General features: G+C 38.6%; 1 protein-coding gene across 1 annotated transcript in view; it reads left to right on the top strand.

Annotated features, from left to right (window-relative positions):
- The window catches only part of LOC127625916 (ephrin type-B receptor 2-like), a 209,039-nt gene that overhangs the window by 172,828 nt on the left and 12,335 nt on the right, over positions 1-23,876 (top strand). Inside the window, exons 6-13 of the mRNA XM_052101373.1 lie at positions 3,234-3,358; positions 5,387-5,549; positions 8,905-9,013; positions 9,762-9,826; positions 13,880-14,002; positions 14,116-14,363; positions 22,335-22,550; positions 22,646-22,795. Coding sequence (XP_051957333.1) covers positions 3,234-3,358; positions 5,387-5,549; positions 8,905-9,013; positions 9,762-9,826; positions 13,880-14,002; positions 14,116-14,363; positions 22,335-22,550; positions 22,646-22,795 — 1,199 coding nt within the window. The remainder of the gene's footprint in view (positions 1-3,233; positions 3,359-5,386; positions 5,550-8,904; positions 9,014-9,761; positions 9,827-13,879; positions 14,003-14,115; positions 14,364-22,334; positions 22,551-22,645; positions 22,796-23,876) is intronic.

Here is a 23,876-nt window from a genome sequence, read left to right as displayed (position 1 = left end):
TATTTTGTTGTGTGGTGAGGCCAGTGAAAATGTTGGTGGGGCAAGGAAAAATCTGAACTTTTAAATCGTTATATTTGAAGCCAGTTTTGTCATGGAAGTCTGTCATCTCGCCATCAGGAAAACATCCTTTGGTAACAGGAAAACCACAACAATCTGCCTTCTCAGCTCTCTCTCACATCAGCATATGTTCACCCTTTTGAGCTGCTGTACATGCTCTGACTTCTTTGCATTTGCCCAGATTGGATTACCAGCAACAGCAGCACAGCCTGGGTGCAATGTAAATGTGGTACACGAAGCGCAAATGTCAGCATTTAAATATACATATTCATGTATAATGAGATGCTGTTGAGAAAGCCTGATTGCTAGGCTTATTATTCCTCTTTTGAGACTACATACAAATATTAAGATTGACAAGATGCCGCTGGTCATTTGCCTTTTAGTACACAGCTCAGGGTTGGACTGAGCATGGCACTGCATACAGCCAAACGATTTGCAAGACATCCCGTAGTGCTTAGAGTCCTGGGAAGCTGTTCATTATCTTCTGGCATATATTTATTAACAGGTACTGTGGCCTGCATATCATGATTTGGAGTATTTGGATAGATGAATACTTGTTGGGGTCAGACCATGGGGTAGAAACACTGCAAAAAAAATAACAGTGCTGCTCTGAGCTGGACTCGAGACCTCCTCAATCACCTGTGTGTTTAAGACAGATTTACAACTCTTTCTGGGCTCTAGACAGCAAGAAATAAGCTCACAAATAAAGCCACTTAGGCTATCCCTCAACCCCAGAGACAGTAAGCTCAAGCTGACAGGCTTTCCCACCCAAGCAGTTCTAACATACCTGGAGAGTTGTCTGTCAGCATTCCCATTCATGTTATTGGCAGTTACTCTGCTGGTGCATACAAATGAGGTCTACTCAGGCATTAAGTTGAAGTTCTTGCCCATTAGTGTGACCCGACTCCACCTGATAAAGACCTGACGCAATAAAGTAGTACACATAATGAGCACTTTATTAGGAAAACCTGTACACCTAATCAGTCATTCAACTCTTTAAACAGCCAATCATGTGGCAGCAATGCTATGCATAAAATCATGCAGATATGGGTCAGGAGCTTCAGTTAATGTTCACATCAAATATCAGAATGGGAAAAAAAAATTGATCTCAGTGATTTTGACCGTAGTATGATTGTTGGTGCCAGATGGGCTGGTTTGAGCATTTCTGTAACTGCTGATCTCCTGGGATTTTCACACAAAACAGTCTCTAGAGTTTACTCAGAATGGTGCCAAAAACAAAAAGCATCCAGTTAGCAGCAGTTCTGCGGATGGAAACACCTTGTTGATGAGAGAGATCAACAGAGAATGGCCCGACTGGTTCGAGCTGACAGAAAGGCTACAGTAACTCAGATAACCACTCTGTACAATTGTGGTGAGCAGAATAGCATCTCAAAATGCACAACATGTCGAACTTTGAGGCGGATGGGCAACAACAGCAGTAGACCATGTCAGGCACTTTATTAGGACCATAGTGTTCCTAATATATTACTCCGTGAGTGTATATCCAGCACATCTTTACATATAAAAACAACTGAAAAACAGCACAGACGCATATTAAACGCATTTGGTGTGAACAGCTTCTAGCTCGTCTTCTTGCGTGTATGTGAGTGAGAGCATGTGCAGAAGAAAACATAGCATTAAAATGTATTTATTAAATAATTTGAAAAATAAATATATGAATAATAATAATAATGTTATAATATATGTGTGTGTGTGTGTGTGTGTGTGTGTGTGTGTGTGTGTGTGTGTGTGTGTGTGTGTGTATATTATATAATATTATCATTATCAAAATATAATGAAAATGTATTAGTCTATTAATTACAAACCCAAATTTAACCCAATGTTGTACTTGAAAAACTGTCTTGAACCAGGCCCAAAACCTGACAATTTGTCGATTGCTTTTAAAAGTAATCTAAACATCTACAAAATGTAAAAAAATATTTGGGATGTATATGTTGCTTGGGAAAAATAAATAATAATTAATCAGAAAACACAGTTTGTTTTTGTCATCACAGTGGTGTAGATCCAGCATCTACCAGCAGGGGTTAATGCGATGACACTAATCTGCCAATTCTTGACCCCCTATTTGCACCGTGTGGCTCCTCTGTAGAGAAGTGTGTACAGGAGGAGAGGCCTGTCTTTATGGGCTTGAGCCTTGGAGACGTCAAGAGCTATAAATCCTGGCCTCTCCAAACCCCACACAACACCAACTGTGTTCTTGAGCACCTCCATTGAGTTTTCCTGATCCACTATGCCATGCTTTAATGTTTAATGCCTATTAGGAACTCCCTGAGCTTTTACTTCAGTAATGAACAGCAGGAACTTTCTTTTGTACTGCAGTCAAGTTGGACAAGTCCGACACAACACAACTACTTATATACGGGTTGACACATTTTCCTCTGTAATTACGAAGCATGCCGATAAAAAAATAAACTCAACATAAAACGACAGTTGTGTTCGGCATACTTGTGGCTTTTTCATCAGTAGAAATTGCACCTGGTTCTATTTGTTTCAACACACCACAAAATTAGTCCGCCTACCCTCTGAGGAGGATGTGACAAGGGAAGAGATTTCAGGGTAGATTACATCCTCAGAATGAGGCGAGGAACCATGACCAATCGAAGAGAGACAGAACTGGAAATTCCCCCTGCCACCTTGTTTATGTGGTTTGGCGCAGTGCAGTTTATACATCTACACATCTGTTTAATCACACACCAGAATCTGTGTTATTGCCACTGTCACTATAAATAGAATGAGTCTAAGATATTCCACAATTTCTGTTTTGCATCATGCTTTAGAAAATATTTCAACTATTTGCACAGCTCAACAATACGAGTGGCCAAAGGCCAGTGTGAAAGAGTTGTGGGCTATCGACAGAACTGTCAAAATCATCAATAAATCAGTACTGTTTTCCAGCAAAAGTGTGTTGATGAATTTATGGCTGTCAGTTTCGCTATTATTGCAAATTAAAAAGATAATCAATTATTTGTGGTTTACGTTTTTTCTTTCTAAAGTTAACGTTTAATGAAAAGCATAATTATACCTCTTTCTGACACATCAAAATACACTGCTAAAAACATTTTTTGGGGTGATTGGACCAGTGAAAATATTGACCAAACTGGCCAAGCAGCAATAATATGTCTCCCCATTTACACTTTCTCTCTGCATTTTTTCAGCTCCTTCTACTGTGTCTATAATGCACCAGGTCAGTCGCACCGTTGACAGCATCACTCTCTCCTGGTCGCAACCAGACCAGCCCAACGGGGTCATACTCGACTACGAGCTGCAGTATTATGAGAAGGTATATCATACACAATCACACTTGATTAATGCGTAATGCATGTAACACATTTTTTATGCATAATGCATGCAACATCAATCAATATTACCATAAGAAGGCATTATTCATTCTTGTTTTGTGAGGATGAATTAAACAAATATACAGTGGGGTCCATCTTGTGTTCTTCAGTGGATGCAAGGAAATATGACCGTTTATACAAAAGAGTTATCATGGTCAATGTCACAAATTTGCTAATTAGATTAGTGGGTTAGTAATTGTCCAGAATCTAGAAATGTTTAAAAATTTTATATTAAAAAAAAATAAATATTTGTAATTATACTCATTTTGTTTTAGACCATTTATAATTTTATTATGTGATTTACTTTAATTTTATTAAATATTCTATTATATTGGAAATACATTAAAAGGTGGAGAATCTAACGTATTTTTATTGTTCTTCATTTTATGCTATACATTTTCTTTGTTTCAATTTTCAAAATCTGAAAAATGTCCAGGTTTAAATGGGATTTAAAATCACAGATTTCAAATTTTGGACTTTTGGAATGCAAAGTATTTTTTATTTTTTTTTATTATTTTATTTTTCTTTATTTTATTTAGATTTGAGCACATTTTTGCTGTCTTAAAAATACATATTTAAACTATTTAAAACTTCTAATAAATATCAATAACACTTTACAAGGTTCCATTTGTTAACATTATACTTAACATGAACTAACAATGAACAATACTTTTACAGCATTTATTAATCTTGGTTAATATTTATTTCAACATACAGCAATACATTTTCAAAATCAAACATTGTATATGTTAACATTAGTTAATGCACTATGAACTAATATTGAACAGTTGTTCATTTTTATAAACGAACATTAACACAGATAAATGCTATAAAAAAACATATTGTTTATTGTTAGTTCATGATACCTAATGCATGTTAACGAATGGAACAATATTGTATAGTGTTACCGAAATATCGAAATTAATGTTGCATCACAGTTCCCTTTGAAATTATAGCTGGTTTACTGTTGCCGTCTAATTGAGGTTTTAGGCAGCTGTCGGACACAAACACCACTCTCCTGTTCTGTCGAGTGTGATTACAATCGCAGTTGCTGTGCGAAAGGCTGTTGTGGTTCGATCCTGATACCAGTGGCTGAAATAACAAGAGAGTTCGCTGCAATAAAAAATAAAAGTATATTTCAGTTACAGATTCCTCTCTGACAGTTTACGCCTCTGAAAACACACATGCTAACTTGCACTTGAGAAACACGCAAACCCAAATAAATTGTCGATATTCTTTGCCTATTCCCATTTTGCACGCTTTGTATAGCTGCTTGACACACATAAAATAACCACACCCTTACATACTGTACACACAGTTCAACACGCATAGTTTGACAGATACTTTCTGTCTTTCTCTTTTATTCTTTGTAACACACACACACATACACACACATACACAGGCTGACGGTCCCCAGGGCTCTGCTCCTGTTCTAACTCTTTCCTCAGTATAATTCCTTTCTCAGACAGTGCTGAGGACAGCCTGTCAAAACACTCTTCTCAGGCTGCAGCAAAGCTCACATCACAGAGCGCAGAAATAGAGCTGACAGGAAAAAAAGCAGCGCACTCAACTGTTACATACTCAAACACAGTCCTACATTCCCATTCTCTCTCCTTCTGTATCACTCTCTCTCTCCCTTCTTTGCTTACACAAACATACACTCAAGAGCAATGTAACAATGGCCACAGCTTTCGGCTCGGACTAATGAATTGTGGCTGGCCTGGAAGTGTCAGCCACTGTTTCTCTGCCGGGCTCTCCTGTTAGAGAGTCAAATGTACATGAGATACACTTCTTACTCTCTAAAGCTGTGTCCTAGCAGGAGGCTAAAATATCTACTGACAAATACTATTGATGTAAGTGTGTCATTTCCCCGTTCCCCAAACAATTTCAGCTTTAAGTACAGATGGGGACATTGTTTTCTACCTTTCTCCTTTTTAAATTTCTTTTTGCCTCTGTCTTACCTTCCTCAGGACCAGACCGAGCTTAACTCTTCCGTAGTGAGAAGTCAAACCAACACAGCAGTCATTCGTGGCCTCAAACACGGTGGCATCTATGTGTTCCAGGTCCGAGCCCGTACGGTGGCCGGGTTTGGACGCTACAGTGGAAAGATGTACTTCCAGACCATGACTGAAGGTGAGTATCTAGTCACAAAAATGATAAAACAATGGTTTATTTCACCCAAAGACCTTCATAGCCTCTTCAAATTGGTTCCTCGTGGGATTAAATTACACGGGTAGGATTCTCACTTCTTATCTTAAAAGCAAACCTGTGCGTTACCGACTTCAAGATTCTTGAAGCAAATAGTTTATCTACTAATCTAATCATCTAATGAAGACAAATGTGAATGCAAACAACTTATTTATTGTTTTTATCAGTGTGCTCTTACCGTAGATTTTTCAGTGATCATGGTTGTAAGATATTAGATAGTAGAGGACAAGCGTCTCCTGCACCACTAAATCTACAATGACATGGCAAGAGAAATTACAGTATAGTTTACTCGAGTTTGCAGTGTGCATTAAATATGATTAGAAAAAGAAACGTATCAACGAAACTTCTTACTACTGCATTGCTATTGCAGGCTGCATGCAAAAACAAATATACAGCTTGACCACTCTAGTCCGATTCACAAATGGATGAACTCTTTTAGTCTTTTTTTTTTTTTTACTTATTTTCTTTACTTAGTATCAACTTACTATCTTACAATTTATGTACATACTTGCCTGCACAGTATGTAAGTTTTAATTGTTCAGCATTCACAAAAGAGACATTTCTTTTTTTTTCTTTTGACATACAATAATTGTCTGTATTTCTGCAGCATTTGAGAAACAAACCTAAACAATTTATTAATAAAAAATAAATAAAACAAAGTATTTTTCTGCTCGGTCAAACTTGTGTTGCTTCAGATGCATGGAGCCAAAAACTTAGCAAAACCACAACAATTGCTGCCTGCACAATGAATAGATTCAAGAGATTCATTTAGAATGAATTGGGCCCACTAAAAGCGCCAGGCACTAACAGCACTTGTTTAGCGGTCAATTCGCTAAAGGATTTATGCAGATCAGACTGAACGCAATTTGCATGTGTAATTCTGATCTTGCGGTCCGATTCCGAGCTCAACACAGCCGAGGATGCAGCAGACCGTCATATTTCACCCACCCTGCCGGGACTGAACAGCATCACTTTAATGCAAATGCCTGGATCATCTCTTAAACATGCAGAACATGCGCTTGACAACAACACTCATCTGGATATATGCCAGGTTATAATGCTCTTCAACATCATTTGATGAGTATTTGAGCCCTTTTTTTTATCAAATTAATTTTACCACCTACATTCATTTGGTAGTAGTAGCACAATGTAAATTGTGCAGAGCAAATCGCATGCAGTTTTGTGAATGAAGCACAGTCTTTAATGAGCCTAATTGACATAGGCTTGTTTGCGTGGAAAGGAATGACACAGCGCAAATTCTGTGCTGATTGTGCCCGCTAAACGTGATTGCGGGTGTTTAGTGTATAAGATGCAGGTATTTGTGCTGAAATACCTCGTGCAAAAGGGGCGCAACTGTTTAGTGAATCTTCCTCTAAGACTAGAAAAAAGGTCTAGCAAAAATACATTATTTCTTTTTATTTTGTATTTGCTTGCAGAAAAGGTTAAAAATAAATTAAAAGCCAGACCAACAAGAGCACACGTTGCTGCACATCACTTTCTTCAGTACTTGGACTAAAACAAATATACACACATTTTATAGGTTCTTTTTGCTTGACTTTTTTTCTAGTCTGAATTTCTGTCAGTGTACAGGCATCATTTAAAAAACAAATGTATATTAATAATTAAAATAATAATAAAATAAAAGCAAAATACAGACAACAAAACAAAGCTTGAGATCTAGTTAAATGCCTACAAAAATAAACCAGAGTTATTGGTTTGAATCAGTATAACAATTACTTGCTGAATCCGTTTCTGAATTAACATTTGACTCATTTACGGACTAGATAATTATAACAAGAGTTTCATTTTAATAATTGTAATTTTTATGACAATAAATGCAATTTTTTTACTTTATATTTTTGAATTTCTTTCAAAAGTGGGAGACAGGAAATGACAAGGGAGCTTGGACTCGACTCGTGACGCTATGAAACCAAATGTCGAAGCACTGCCCACAAGGCTATGACCCCAACAAATTGAATTTTTATGTTTAATTTAGCATAGTTAGGATACATTTTTGTGGAGAAGCTGTCCCGCTGCAAAAACAGAATTCTGTAGGAAACACTGCAAACACTCACCTTACTTCATCCAGAGGCATCTGCCGTACTCATGCCTGCTCATTCAGTAAGAAGCTTATTACAATCACATACTAGTGTCAGAATTAGTCTAATCTATCCACCCGAGCACTCTTTTGGCATGATGAGAGACATCAACCCAGCCAGGTGATCCAAACATGGATGCGCCATGCCAGAAATCTGTGTTCACTTTGAATAATTTAAGCAAGAGGTTTAAAACTGATTAAACAGGAAGTAACAGTGCAGCTGAATTCACTTGTTACTCAGCGTTCTGATTTTTTGTTTACTTTTTACATGAGTTTGTGGAAGTTCAGAGCAATGCAATTTAAATGTAAAATGAAATCATACTTGAAGTTTTGTTTGTTAGATTTTGGGCCATCTATATACTAGTGGACTCCCAAAAGTTGACAAGTTTTTTAAGTTGCATTTAAAATGTACAGTGATTTCTCTTCCGTGAAAACAGATAAAACATATTCATGACTCTAACTGCACTCACATATTTTTTCCAATCAAATGCTCTCTATAACGAGAATGTACCTCCCCCTAATACTACCTACTTCTGACAAGCCATAGCAAGTATCAATGTCTGTGATGTAAACTAAAGGCTATTGGCTATTTAAAAAAGGAAAATTTCAACATATCCCACCCCAACTTCTCGCCCCAAGAAAAATCAAGTCCCGAGCTCATAAAGTCAGTTCATGGGGATTTTTGGCAAAAATTCGGTAATAAATTCAGTAGCAAATGCTAGCTGTTGCATGCAGCCTCCTCTAGCCTCTAGAGTTTTTTTTTTTTTTAGAAAAGACAAATGAAGGGAAATGTAGGTAAAAAAGAAAGAAGTAAAAAGAGGTGAAGAAAAAGAAGCCCAATTCTTCCCTACATCCCAAACCATCTGTCTTGCACCAAAAAAAGTTCACCCAACACATTTCCTCTATCGCCTGCCCATATGCTGCTGGAGCTGAGAAGTCCAATTGTAAGGCCCCATCTGCCCTGAAGGCATCTTGCACAGGTTTCCTGTCCCCGATTCCCCACTGTGAACCACCAAAGGGGAAGTGGGGGTCTCTCACCTGTGTAAATGTGCACTAAAGGACTCCACACTCTTCTGCCTCAGTGGAGTCTGAATTTGCTTCAGGCTACATCAGATTTAGTGAAAGTCTGCTGGGGTTTGTAAGGAAGTGCTAACTCTTGGATATGTGTGTGTATAACTACAGAGGAGTACAACACTAGCATTCAGGAGAAACTGCCGCTCATCATTGGCTCGGCGGCTGCTGGTCTGGTCTTCCTCATTGCGGTGGTGGTCATCATCATCGTCTGCAACCGGTGAGTTTTGTCCAAATACAGGTTCCTCACGCTGTGACTAAAGGCCGAAATATATTCAACGCAATTGAGTGAACGCTGGCGTTTCTAACTACACAAAACTGATTTTGTGCGTAGTCACGGTCAGACCACAGTTCATAATCAAGTATGTGTTTCAATCTCAACGTTGCCACAAAGGGCACTATAGCGGACATTAGTGTGAACTGTCTGCTTCTATGCCAAGTTTTCTCTTTCAAGTCAGCTACTGACATGGTAGTGCAACAGTTACGGTAAAGTTAATATATTTATTTCAACTTACCTGAAAAATAACATCCAGTTTAATGGCTCAGGCTTCACAAACTCTATCACCCACTTGAATACTGAGGTTTGTTACCGCCAAAGTAACACTAGAACATACCTTATGCATTTTCAACCACACCGCGTGTTGGCAATGTATTGGCAAATGTGTTTGCATCCGTGTACATGTACTTGTGTGAAGTATTTATTGCCTTAAACATGTAAAGAGTTAGCATAGCTTCCCTCTAATAATACCACCAGTTTAACAAAATCTCACTCACAAGTTACAGCTTTTGTCCTTGTTTGCTTCATTAGTTGACATTTACAGAGCAGCAGAGCTTGTTACTACTAGCTTACTTACAAGAATAGAGGTTGTATTAACAAGATGAAAGTAGTGGCAATAGTAAGTGTTGTTTTCATGGCTTTAGCAACTTTTTAAAAGCACCAGTAGAGCTTTTTGCCTTTGTTCCAACAGACGTGGGTTCGAGAGACCAGAATCAGAATACACAGACAAGCTTCAGCACTACACCAGTGGCCACCGTGAGTACTTGGGCCTTAGCACCTCTGTACAGACAACATGCATAAGTTTTACACTTACAGAAACAGTAAGTTAGCAACTGTTTATAACAAACAAGCATGAAAATACACTGAAGGATCTCAGCAAAATAAACCAATAGCAAGTTTGGCTGCTACCTCAATAACTGCTATGTGCATAGAACACTATCTCATAGTATGTTATGTTTACATTTGGCATTTATAGAAACTGTCATCTTTTTGCACTACTGTGTACTGGTCGGCACTGCACTGTCTCACACTTTGCTCATTGTCCTGTTAATTTTTAGTAATTTATTGTACTGTCCCGTACTTTTTGCACACTTTATATAGGTATGTTATTTAGTCTGTGTAGTCTCATGTGGTTCTGTGTTTGTCCTATGTTGTTTTATGTAGCATCATGGTCCTGGAGGAACTTTGTCTTGTTTCACTGTGTACTCTACTAACTGTATGTGGTTGAACGACAATAAAACCACTTGACTTGACTTGACAATACTTCAATGCCTTCATTCTACATACGTATTCTGTTGAAGCTAGGGTATACTTTGTTTTTTTCGTGTGCTGTTCTGTTTTGTGCACGGTCAAGCGCTCAACCTTTCAAAGTAAAATCTTTTGAGGATGAGCTCATGCACACCCTTTTGACGCATGCACATTACTTTGTTAAACAAAGATGCGCAGTGTCTGCGTGTCTAGAGAAACACATACTGTGCTGATGACGAAATGTGCGACACGCGCACCATGTGCTAAACGTAGTATTCAGTGGCCTTTACACATACACTAGTTTGACCAAGTCTGATCTATTATTATCTGACCAACATGTAAAGCAACAAAGCATAGTTGGAATTTTGACATGCTATTCTGGAGCGAGTAAACCTGAAATAGCATAATGCTCCTCTCAAGTGCCCCTGAGAAGCCTCACATATGAGTGGGGCGTTTTTGATTGCTACGACAATGTTACAACACGCATTGAAATCCGAAACAAAATATGGAAGAAGCCAAACTTAAGCAAACACAGAATGAGTGACGGAAAAGACACATTTTCTGATGTAGCAGTGGATAAGCACAAGTGAATAAGCCTGCAACACATTTACATGACCTTTATGGTTGAGTGCTTTTTTACCTTTTAACAAAATGATTAGCTAATTTGCATTAAAAACTGTGAATTTGCTTTGCATTAGTTGACATTTGTCCCTGTTATTAAATCATTTTGCTAAATAATGCTTTCCAATATTTTTTCATGATGACATGCCACTTCCTACATCACAACATGGCTAGTCGGATTTCAATTTGAATTTCCCACTTGTAACTATGACTTTGCTTAGTCATTTATGTACTTGGAACTTATAATTACGATATTTTATATCTACAAAATGTATTCATTTGCATAAAACAAATCGTGAAGGGTGAGTATAGCTTTACATTAGTTGACTAGGTGAGTTCTCAACAAACTATTATTATTGGAATAAATCACTGAAATTAAAATAACTTTGCAAAATCATTGCTTTTCATCATATTTCATGATGACGTATTATTATAGATTTTTGCAGATAACCGATGATTCCAAAAGGCAACTATCAGCACAAGTTAATTGGTAAAACAGATGTATTGGTCCGCCTCTATTATAGAATTAGTAATACAATGAAAGTACTGGTTTGTGATTGACTGGTATGTCTAAATAAAAGTCATAGCAATTACTTTCTTTGGAGGTGGTGTATGAATGTACAGCTGGTAGTATGACCTGGAACTATAATTGGTTTCACATTGAATGTATGGCTCCAGGTATCAGCTCCTGTATTTTAAAGAAAATATTTCAAATGAAGATGGGCACACCACCTCCAAGACTTCATACCCTTCATACCTGCAGTTGGTTCGCCCTTGGCCTGTTGTTTGGCACTTGTAATTTTCACAAGTGCTTGCCAGTTTTTTGTGTAATATGCATCAGAGGGTCCATGAACATTCTGTGGGTGGTCTGTAGGCGTGAGACTATACTCATGTACACTTTTTCTCCCCTCACCCATCTCACACACACCTCCATTTATAGCTACCTGTCTCCTCTTCAAATACACTCCTTTGTCTCAAAGTTGGACATTCTCCTCTCCTTCACTTTGCAAGACTAATGTGTAAAACATTAATCCCACCGCTGCCCTCAAAGTCAGAGAGGGCGATAGCCACCTTCCTCTGTCTTTGTTCTTTTTCTGGCTATATGCTGTTTGTCTAATTTCTCATCAAAGCCTTGAAGTAAATGCAAAAAAGCTCTGAACCAGGTATTTCAAAGTTAGTAAGATCCATTAAAAATTTGTCATAAAATGAGCAATACTTCAGTAAATACCTGTACCGTTTTTTTGCCTCGTTGTGCTGTTCCATTTATAGAAATAAATCTCTAAGATTCTCCAGAGGCAATAATTTAAAGCTAAGCTGTATCTCTCTTACTCTCTCTCTCTCTCTCTCTCTCTGAGGGCTTATATTTTATCTCTTCCTTGCTCACTCTGCTGAATGAAATGGTCTGGTGGCATTTTTCCTCAAGTTTAATAATTATTTTTTGCCCTTCCTTATCATTTTAAAAAGCTTTTTTAATCTGTGTAATCAATGATAAAGGACAGCTGCAAATGCTGTTTTTATTGAAATAATTTCTGGAATAGTGTAGGCCAGTAAAACCTGGAAAATCAAGGTCAGAATTCATCCATTAGTGCCAAATAGCAGAAAGTGTCCTCACTCAATTCTCACTGTCTTGTACTTCTCTCTCTCTCTCTCTGTCTCTCTCTCTCTCTCTCTCTCTCTCTCTATCTCTCACTCTCTCTCTCTTTATCTTTGTCTTTGAACGTCACAGTTTCTTAGTCTTAAAGGGTGTGTTTACCTAAAATGTCTAATTCTGACATAATGTACTCAACCTCATGTCATTCCACACCTGTATGACTTTGTTTCTTCCATATCCAAGACTTCTGAAGCCTGTGTGATAACATTGTGTGAAGAACAGGCCGCAATTTAAGTAGCTTTACTTGAAAATCTTTCCCCCTCCACATTTCTAAAATCAGATTTTTGTACATGTAAACATGCCGTGTGATATTATTGATTTTATTGTTGCCAAATGCCATTGGTTCTCATGTGTGTTTTAATGGATTGTGGAGCAGCACGTTCCAATGTGTGGCAGTGCGAATGAGATATCAGAGATTCAAGAGGTGAAGATTTTCAGTAAATAACTACTTAAATTTCTGTCTTACGCAAAGCTATCATTTGGCTTAAAAAGACTCACAAAATCGTGTAATATGGACTTCTTTTATCATGATTATTATTCAGTTTTTGGAACTTTAGAGCAGTGTTAACATTCTGTCGAACATCCCATTCTTTGTTCCATGGAAGCAAGAAAGTCATATGGGTTTGGAACAAAATTTTCAGGTGAACCATTCCTTTAAAACAGCTCTGCTCATAAGAACATTCTCCAATTTAGCACATACACCGCAACTTCATGAATTTGCATATTTTCAATGTTCACGAATCCTTTGATGTTTCACGTCGTTCACCTATCTCACTCTATTTATCTTCTCAATGTCTGTTGCGAGAACACATCCATCAATTGAAAAACTGTCTGCATGTTCAGATCACAATTTTTTTTTTTAAAAAAGCATCCAGCTGCATGAAAACACAATGTCTATTAAAATGCCTTTGAATAGATTTGGAACCGAGAGATTGAATAATCGGATTTGAGGCAGGAAGAACTGAAGTCCCAACACACTTAAAGTCCACCTTAAGCTAATTTACCTTCAATCAAAAGCATTTTGATTGGCAGCAATGAAAATGGCAGATATACATCAGGGACTATGACATGTTTTTGAAATTAGCTTCTTTTTTTTCCACCTGTAGACTATAAATTTCACGCACATGTGATATTTTTTATTTGAAAATGACAGAATCACATAGAGTTTTGCATATTACCCCAATTTGCATCACGTATTTCGCCATTCTGGTGGCTTATCCAATGAGTGCATGTGTTCTTAGTACCTTCAGACCTCTAAATATTATAGCTGCCTTTTTTATTTTCTCAAGTGTCACCAGGAATGAAGATCTACATCGATCCGTTTACCTATGAAGACCCCAATGAGGCTGTGAGAGAGTTTGCTAAGGAGATTGACATCTCGTGTGTGAAGATCGAGCAAGTCATTGGAGCAGGTAATTTGCTATCAAACCTCCAGATGTCCAACAGTGTTCTACTGTCATATACTTCTTGTTATAAGATGTGCCTTGCCCATTCTAGACCTAGATTTGCTTTTTTCGATTCTTAGGGGAGTTCGGAGAGGTGTGCAGTGGTAATCTGAAACTCCCAGGAAAGAGAGAGATGTTTGTGGCTATCAAAACGCTGAAGTCAGGTTACACAGAGAAGCAACGGCGGGACTTCCTGAGCGAGGCGAGCATCATGGGGCAGTTTGATCATCCCAATGTCATCCATCTGGAGGGAGTGGTGACCAAGAGCAGCCCTGTCATGATCATCACTGAGTTTATGGAGAACGGCTCCTTGGACTCTTTCCTCAGGGTGAGAACATATAGATAACAACATAGATTTAGATATAGATACACTGATTTGCAGATAGTTCATACCTGTAATGCTGCTTTCATTTGCTACCAAAATTATCATACTTGAAGCCATTAATTTGAGTACGTCGCTTTAAAGTGCTTTGTTGTCGAACAGAATAGGAAACATGGCGGATGCCAGATTCACACTGTGATTTTTTTTTTCTTACCAAGAATTTTGTCTTCTTTTCCAGTAAAAATATCTAAACATACTTTAAACTAGATACATTTACTTAAGAAGAAGAAAGACATAAGGTATTTTGTCTTGTTTTCATAGAAATCTAACAAAAAATGTTAACGTTTATGCTTATAACAATAAAAAAAACAATGGGGTAAGAAAGGAAATCTTAAAGGTAAAATAGCAAATTGCGCTTTGCGCCCCTTCATTAACATTTACATTGAAATGTATGCATTTGGCAGATGCTTTTATCCAAAGCGACATACAGTGTACTTATTACAGGGACAATCCCCCTGGAGCAACCTGTAGTTAAGTGCCTAGCTTATGGACACAAGTGGGAATCGAACCGTCAACTTTCTGCTTACCAGTTCTGTGCTTTAGCCCACTATGCCACCAGCAAACCATTAACACACAATACATCCACAGTTTGCATGCATACACTCAAAGATGGTGCATAAACTCCCAACCACGGCCAATTGCGGTTTGCGCTGGCATGAAAATTGCGCTTAGAATTAGCGTTCTCAGGCTAAATTGGTTAAGAAGTGGTGTACATTCATTGCGCATAGGGTTGCGCCTAGCACAGTCAAGAAAGTAGACCCTAAGTCTTGTTTTCAGACAAATATAACTTTGTGGGGTTTATGCTTAAAACAAGAAGAAAAAAAATCAATTAGTTAAAAAAAATACTTGTTGTCCTGAGAAAAAGGTCATTGCGCTAAGACGTTTGAGAAGCACGTCTAATGTAGACTAGTGCAAAGTCTAAAGTCAGTCTGGGGATTCCACCAGCAGATAATATCAAAGATCACTATTAATTCTAGCCATTATTTGTGTGTTAGAAGATCAATATGATTAACAATAATAATAATACATTTATTTTGTACAGTGCCTTTTCAAAGCTCTACAACGCTTTAAAGAAATTAAACATAAAAACATTAAACAGAGAAACAGATAACACATATAAATTTCAAGACAATTAACAATGGGAGAGAAGGAATGCATATTTCAAGCAGGTGAGACACAGATGAGTAGGATGAGAGCCAGTAGTCCCACATAGGCCGATTGAGAACATAATCACAGCACAGGTGACAATAAAGTCACAGAGCGGGAGATGCATTGCATAGAAAGCCCATTTACACCACCAAATTCTTATGAATGGACTGTCTCCATTTATATCGATGTGGAGTGACAGGAAATGGAATAAGATGAAGACAATAACTGAAGAAGAATCTCAGAATAACATTTGACTTGGCCCAGCCCATTAGCGCTTTGCACGCGCAATTTCACCAACCCACTTGCTCTTAGACTTAGCACATGCTTGTACGAAAATATCAAAACCTCATGCCCACTGACTTGCACATATAATGTATATAATGTATCACATAGCGGTGCACTTAAGGCATCTTAGGGCCCTTAATATCTTATTTAATTCTGCTTCTCAGCTATATTTCTTGTTTTAAGGATGTTAAGATATTTCTACTGGAAAATAAGACAAAAATACTCATTAAGAAATGTATTTTGGTAGTGCATTAAGCATCATGTGGCTACTGATATACTTAAATGTAAATGACCGAAACAGCAAGTGATAACATGGTAGCTGCATTTAGAAAAATTAAGAAAACAATCACTACCGAAACCGTATTATCCTCCACCACGGAAACTCCCAGTTGTAATTACGACTTGAGGGGGCATTCATGTGCAACTTTTAGGTTGGAAACTCTAAACTGAAGGCAGCATGAGTCCACGCTTGATAAATGGAGAGATCATGAGGAGAAAATGTGCAGGGGTGCGTAAATAAAACTTACTGTGCTCCCTCCACTGGTTGATTATATGGCACTTGTTAACAACATTGAGGAAAATGCCTTTGTTATATTTCACTGGAATTGATCAATGTTTGGTTCTGTCCCCTTTGGTTGATTTATTTTTATAGTTTAGTTTGTCTATCTTTTTAGCGGAGGTGAGGGTGTAAATTGTACTTTCATGTTATGTTATCAGTCATTTATGTCAGTGCTGCCTTATTTGCTAGGTCACTCTTGTAAAAGAGATTTTATCTCATTGAGTTTTTATCCTGGTTAAATAAAAGTTACTAACTTGTAAGGGGGTTAAAGGGAAAGGAGGAGTCGAGAACCGGCCTTGCGCCCCGTCTGCCGGCTGGTCATCTCCGCCTTCCTCGGCCTGGTAGGAGACAGGAGGGGTGAAAAAAACTAAATAGGTGATGGAAAGGCCAGCACGGAGCAAGAGAGAGAGAGGAGAGATAGAAGAAGCTCACTCACCGGTTCTCTGATGCACCATCGTGTGGTCCCCGATCACTCCTCCACACTCTCAGACGGATGACAGCCGCTCCTACCCAGGCAGACCGGCGTCAAACCTCCGACCCCAGTAGACAGAATGCCCCTCCGCTTTTCTGGCGGCACATGGGGAAACTCCTCTGCCCCTGGCAGCAACTCCATTGCTCCAGGCAGTTGTTCCCCGCGGTCAGGCGACTCCGTCCCCCGGCGGATGGCAGAGGTGCTCTCCTGGGTGGACGCCAGTGTCGAGGACTATACGACGGGCATCCCTCCTCCCTCCCGGGTTTCGGCACCAGTGTAAGGGGGTTCAAGTGAAAGGTGGAGGCGAGAACCAGCTTAACAATATAAATAATATTTATTTAAATAAAAAGACACACACAAACACATACAGGGATGCTGCCTGTAATTCTCTCTCTCTCGAACTGTCGTCACCAGCCGCATTTATCCCTCGCGCGCCCCATCAGGCTGATTGGGGACCTGGCGTACGTCGTTCCAGCCTGGTCCCACCGTCCTCCGCTCTACATAACTAAATAGATTCATGAATTTATTGTCTTTTTGACCTGATTCTTTTTCATTATTTTGTCAAACTGATTCGCAAAGCATTTTTCAATCAATCTACTGTACGAGAGAGTTTTGTTTTGGTGTAAAACTGTGAGGTTGATGTCCATAACAAACAACAATGTAACCTAATAAAAAACAGTCATGAACAGATTTAGCTTTTTTCTTTCTAAGCTTGATTTTTTTTTTTTTTTAATTTTCTAAAGAAAATGAGTGGCGCTTGCCTGTACAAAACTCTCTCCCACAATGCTATGGTGTCTTGAGTGGTTGTCAGGGTGTTGCTATGCAGTTGCAGTTAGGTGTTCTTAGTGTATGCGTATGTGATTGCACAAAAGTGAAATGTAAAATGCAATGCTTTACGAAAACCTTTTTGAAACCCTTTCATTGAAAGGAATCTCTCACATATATGTTCAGTCACCTCAACATGCCTCAAATTCCAATTGCATTGGAGCATAAAATCTTTCATCAGCAGGTGTGTATACAAATCAAAATTTCTAATGCTGTCCTTCAGGTAACTCACTGCAGGGTGTCTCTCTATAATACCGAGCTGCCCCCCTGCTGCAAACATCTACTCTCAGTATTGATTCCAGCTGTAATACTGTTTTAACAAGCTCAACACTCTTCTATTCATCTCTGCGGGTTGCCACTCTAACATTTGCTTAAAGATGGTCTCTTTAAAGAGAAGCGTTTGCTGCTCTTCAGTCGTTGCTCTGTGGTTAGTCATGCACTCATTTTGCATTGGTCACGCTCTCTCTGCAACACTCTCTGCATTACAAGCGTCAGAGTAACGCTATGTCTTATAAAAACATGGACCATATGTGCTTCTGACATGTATAACGGAACACACTGAGTGATCAGAAAATTGTGCATACTGTTTAATCCTGTGCATAATCCATGTTTATGACAACGGCGGAGATCTGGATTCCCAGTACGAGGAAACTGCTCTGTATCTGCATCCATCCCCACAGATGCATTCAGATGATAATCCCTGCTTACTGAACAGGCATGCGGTATGAGAAGGAAGGACTGCTGTCAGCCGGCGAGTGACACGTGTCACTTTGATTTCAGCTCAGAGCTGATGTTGGTAAAAGCCTTTATCGTTGTTAATTGGCCTCGCTGTTCCATGTTGCCTCTGATTTATGTAAATATCTCATCTTTGGGGAAGGGGATGATTTATTTTGCTCATTAGCATGGCTCTTCCTGTGATCTATCTGGATGGAAAACTTATTTTATCCTTCACACATAGCTTTTTAGGGTGTCAAGCTCAGGAAGTAATTATCGGAAACAAGAATCCTCCGTGATTATGGAGTTTGAACGAAGAGAAGTAAACAGGAACCAAACGTCCTGCCATTTGTTAGAGATTTGAACCAAATGTATTTCTTCTTACCACAATCAGATCCAGCTCTCGCTAACGTCTGTAATTGTGAGGTTCTGATGTTATTTTAGCTGTTTGACGAGCCAGTTGTTTCACTCGTGTTTATACTTGCATCCTATGCACATCCCACCCCGTGACAGAAGGCACATGCCCTACCATGCCATTGTATAACAATAACAGTAGAAACAAGAGTCAAAAATCTGAATGAGGACCTGAAGATCTAATAGGTTTACTTTGGAATTGATTCATGATTCTGTGTTAGAACATGTGAAAAAAGACCATTTGCTTTCATACCGTCGCGTAAGAGAGTGCTTTGAAATGTGTCAGATCATTGTGCAGACGCACATTTGCATTGCTTCTGCAAGACTGTCATATGTTTCTGACAGAGCGCATGAACTCTTTGGAAACAACACACCTCTGCTGTGGCACCTCACTATGACAGCAGCTGACAAAATTCGTTGTTTGTGCTCAAGTGCAAGTCTGATGGAGTTCTTGTAAGACAGGACCAAAAGAGAGACTCGAAACTAACCCGTCTGGTATTTCTTTCTTACACTGATCCAGCTTTCAATATTGTTTTGTGTTGGATTAAGCTGCAGTAAAGTGAGAGAGGGAAATGAGGAGAGCAAAACTCAAAAAGATTTGCTGCCATAATAAAACTTTCAGACAGATATGAGAAACAAACTGAAAAGTCAACCACCCCAAACTGACAGCAAAGATATGTCTTGGAAACAAACGGCATGGATAAAATAATTCACAATCGGAAAATAAAGAAAGTTCGCTTCACAGAGGCTGCAGATCTGAATACCTCTGGGCAAAGAATCCCTCCAATTAAACTGTAGGCAAACTCTGTGAGCAGATTAGAGGCTGTATTTATGAAGGATTTTAGCTTTATGAATAATGGATGGCACTTAATTGCTGTGGAGGGTGAGGAGTAGTTCGATGAAGTCAGCTTAACGTGGGGGAAGGATTTGTGTGCAACACACACTGCCTAATTATAGAGTGTGTTTTAAGCAGGGAGTCGACCATCAAAATCGTTCCAGTGCACTGAAACGTTTGCGCCCTTGAAATTCCAAGGCTGCGTCGTAAAAACCAGTGTGCATCGACTTTTGTTCCCTTACCAGAAATGTCATCTTAAACATATATTCCGGATTCGGTACAAGGTAAGCTCAATCAACAGTATTTGTGGCATAATGTTGATTAACACGGAAAGAAAATATTTATATCTTAAAAAAAAAAAAAAAAACTTTCAGGTTACAGAGAGGCACTTAAAATGGAAGTCAATGAGGCCAGTTTTTGGAGGGTTTTAATGCAGAAATTTGAAGATAATAATTTTATAAAAGCACTTACATTAATTATTCTGTTAAAACGTGTGTATAATTTGTTTGAATCATTGTTTTTACGGCAATTTAAGGTTTACAGCATTACATGATCATGAAATTGGATATATATGTATAACCTGTGTTGGATATAACAGCAAAAGGTAAGTGATTTTACCACACTATAATCATGTTAACATGCTTATTGTTTACGTCTTGTGGCAATAATTTTTAAACAGTGAGTATTTTAACATTTACTGATTGGCCCCATTCACTTCCATTGTAAGTGCCTCGCTGTACCCAGATATTTTTCTTTTTTTTTTTCTTTAAGAAAGGATAAGTTGCAATTCATTTTTGGCTTAATCAATATTGTGTCACAACTGCTGTCGATTGAGCTTAACTTGTATTGAACCCTGAATATTCCTCTAAATCTTTCAAGTTATCAGAAGTGTACATTTCTGTAGTCAGAAGCTGTGCCCGATTTCTCGTACTGTCAAAGTATGTACTGGATTTGGTAACGAACGCACTTTGGCCAGTATTGAAGTACATTCTTTAGGTATGCGGGTAAATAGTATGAGTAGTATGAATTGTCCCGTGACCTCAATAGATGATGTGATTACAACAACAGTGAAAATAATCTACTCTAGTGTTAACCACAACTTAACCACAAGGAACAACTTTGTTGCTTTATATACAGTAGCACATACAGTTGAAGTTGCCCAACTTAATACCAGTTGTAAACAGGACATATAATATACCAATTAATTACACAGAGAACTAGGGAGCAGGATGAGACACTGCCAAAGAAAATTAAGACATCTTGTTTGTCCACCATCCAGTGCTGTTCATCTATCCCGACTTGATGTGTCTGTCCACACTCCGCCTGCTGGGTTCAACTCCTCTGATCAGAGGCTGAATTCTGCATGCCTCATGGCTGTCTGCGGAGGGTCTGCAGATGGAAGCAGCTGCACGCACAGCTGGGTCCAACACTGCTGGACCTCCTCATGAGCAAAGATCTTTCTGACCACCATGGTCAACAGCTGCAAGATTTACTTCGACCCCGCATTGATCACTGAATGTCTGATCTTGCACTCTGTAGCGTAAACTCTACCAATCCACCAGAATGTCTACACAGCCAGCCCAATTCGGGCTTGACACAGCGCGTTGTTTCCAGTCTCTAAATCAACAACACTAAATCAAGCTACTCTTATCCGACTTGGCAAACTAGACCTTAACCACGATTCCTGCAGCTTAACAGTTGCCTTATTGCTGTTGTGTAGGATTTAAGGCTGAAGCACAACTTCAGACACACTTATGACGCTGTATTTCTGTACTAGGGATGTGTAAAATTACTTATTTTCAAATTCGACTTATTGGTGGGTTGTCTGAATTATTAGATGGTGTTAAATTTAATTGCAAAAATCATATCTGTTTTCAAACCAATTTCAAACACTCACTTGTCTTATTGGGTCAAATAGGTTGCATTGCTCTAACTCATGTAATTGTTTGAGTTCATATTGTAATGAAAAAGATTGCAAATCTGTTTTGAGCCGCTGGTGGCACAGCAATTCAATTTACGGAAGCCCTATCGAATTAGGCTTGTTCCAAGGTCAAATAGTGATCTAGGAGTTATTACCTATGTGCCCTTATCATAAACTAGGCATCTAACCTCAGGCTGATCGATGAGGACTGTCTCTATAATAGGTATAATGTCATGCACTTTGGATACAAGCATCAGCTGAATGTCAACTCTTTGTACTGACTTATTACATATAAATATGAATGTGAACATGGTATTTAACATATATTGAATTACTTGACAAATAGAACATGAAAACAATGTATTAACAGTGTAATACCAGTTTAATTGTATTAAATACCATATTAAACACAAATGGGTCACTTTTGACCAACATATGGAAACTAAGGGCAGTGTTGCCCTTATGGTTAAAGACACCCTAATTGAGGCATTCCTGGTGTGTCTGATGAAAAGACCACTTCATGTATAAAGTATAGTCTAAAAGAAGATGACCTGGTCATTTTTGACCCATGCATGCATTTTAAGAAAAAAAAACTTTCAGAGAAGTTGTCTCTAAATGTATTCCCTTTGAATCACTGGTGTTGTAAAACATAACTAAGATAACTGAGAAAACAAATCTAGATAAACTCAGTGTTTTGGACTCATCCCTTTGTTGACACATCCCTTTTGTGTGCTTATTTCCAGCAAAATGATGGGCAGTTCACTGTGATACAGCTGGTGGGCATGTTGCGAGGGATTGCCTCTGGGATGAAATACCTCGCGGACATGAATTACGTTCATCGGGACCTGGCTGCCCGCAACATTTTAGTTAACAGTAATCTTGTCTGCAAGGTGTCTGATTTCGGACTCTCGCGCTTCTTGGAGGATGACACGTCTGACCCCACATACACCAGTGCCCTGGTGAGACGTCTTTCTTTATGTTATGGCATTCATGCATACTTGCTGTACTCTCACCTCAGAAATGATTTGACCTGTTTTTGATGTGGTTTATACAGGGGGGGAAGATACCTATTCGGTGGACCGCCCCAGAGGCCATCCAATACAGGAAGTTCACATCTGCCAGTGACGTATGGAGCTATGGCATTGTCATGTGGGAAGTGATGTCTTATGGAGAGCGGCCATATTGGGACATGACCAATCAAGATGTACGTTCTCCATCTCCTAAATTTATTAAGCTGTTAATTGAGTCAAGATGATGTGTGGTTAAATAACTTAAATGCATGCTTTTTATAAACAATACACAATTACACTAAACAAACAAAAGTTAGTTCTGGTTCTTTACTACTGTATGTATTAGTATAATGCTTTGTTCACTGTTGGTATCACTCTTTTTGGCTGTGTTCGCACCATTCCAGCTGTCAGTCTTTGTGTTGTTCGCTGACACGCAACGGTTGATCCTGTTTTTTATTTTTTTGCAACTATTTTTGTTTGCAGAGCAAAAGTAGACAAAATAACTGCCCATATTTTGTCTGTAAGTTACTCAATATTAACCCTTTTGTTAATAGAACTGTTGTATAAAAGAAATATCACATATGACTTAATTATACAATTAGATTTAGAATAAGATTTCTTGCTTTATTTAACGAGTATCAATAGAAATGCACATTACACGCTCATGCCAGAGACTGTTGATCGGTTGCAGTATGTTAGAGTGTGATAGATGAGAGCTGTGTAGCAATGTTGAATCAGAGGCTATGGTAAACAGCAGCGAGAGCACATCATAAATCTGCCCATGTGCTGCTTTGCTGTGTGCAAGGCCAAACCTCAGACCCCAAACACTGCATGAGCGCAATCAGTCTCTGCAGAAACAGTCACACTGATCATCACATCCCACTGGCCTCAGAATGCAGTGGAAGACATAAAGAAGGAAGACTTTGCATTTTTGGGTTTAAATTAGATGTTTGAACTGTATTTGTTTTTGTTTGAAGGATGTATTCTCTTGGTGGCAACATCACATGACTATGAGGATGATCTATCTTTCTATCTATCTCTGTCATTCTTTCCATACAGCCATTCATCCATCTATCTATCTATCTATCTATCTATCTATCTATCTATCTATCTATCTATCTATCTATCTATCTATCTATCTATCTATCTATCTATCTATCTATCTATCTGTCTGTCTGTCTATTTGTCTGTCTGTCTGTCCCGTATATCCTTCTTTCTTTCTTTCTGTCAAACTTTTCATCTATCCATCCATCAATCCATTCTTTTTATAGTTTG

This window comes from Xyrauchen texanus, chromosome 32, assembly GCF_025860055.1.
Source record: "Xyrauchen texanus isolate HMW12.3.18 chromosome 32, RBS_HiC_50CHRs, whole genome shotgun sequence".
In the NCBI taxonomy this organism is placed as follows: Eukaryota; Metazoa; Chordata; class Actinopteri; order Cypriniformes; family Catostomidae; genus Xyrauchen; species Xyrauchen texanus.
Note: the sequence above shows the minus strand (reverse complement) of the source record. Positions and strands in the feature narration are given on the sequence as shown.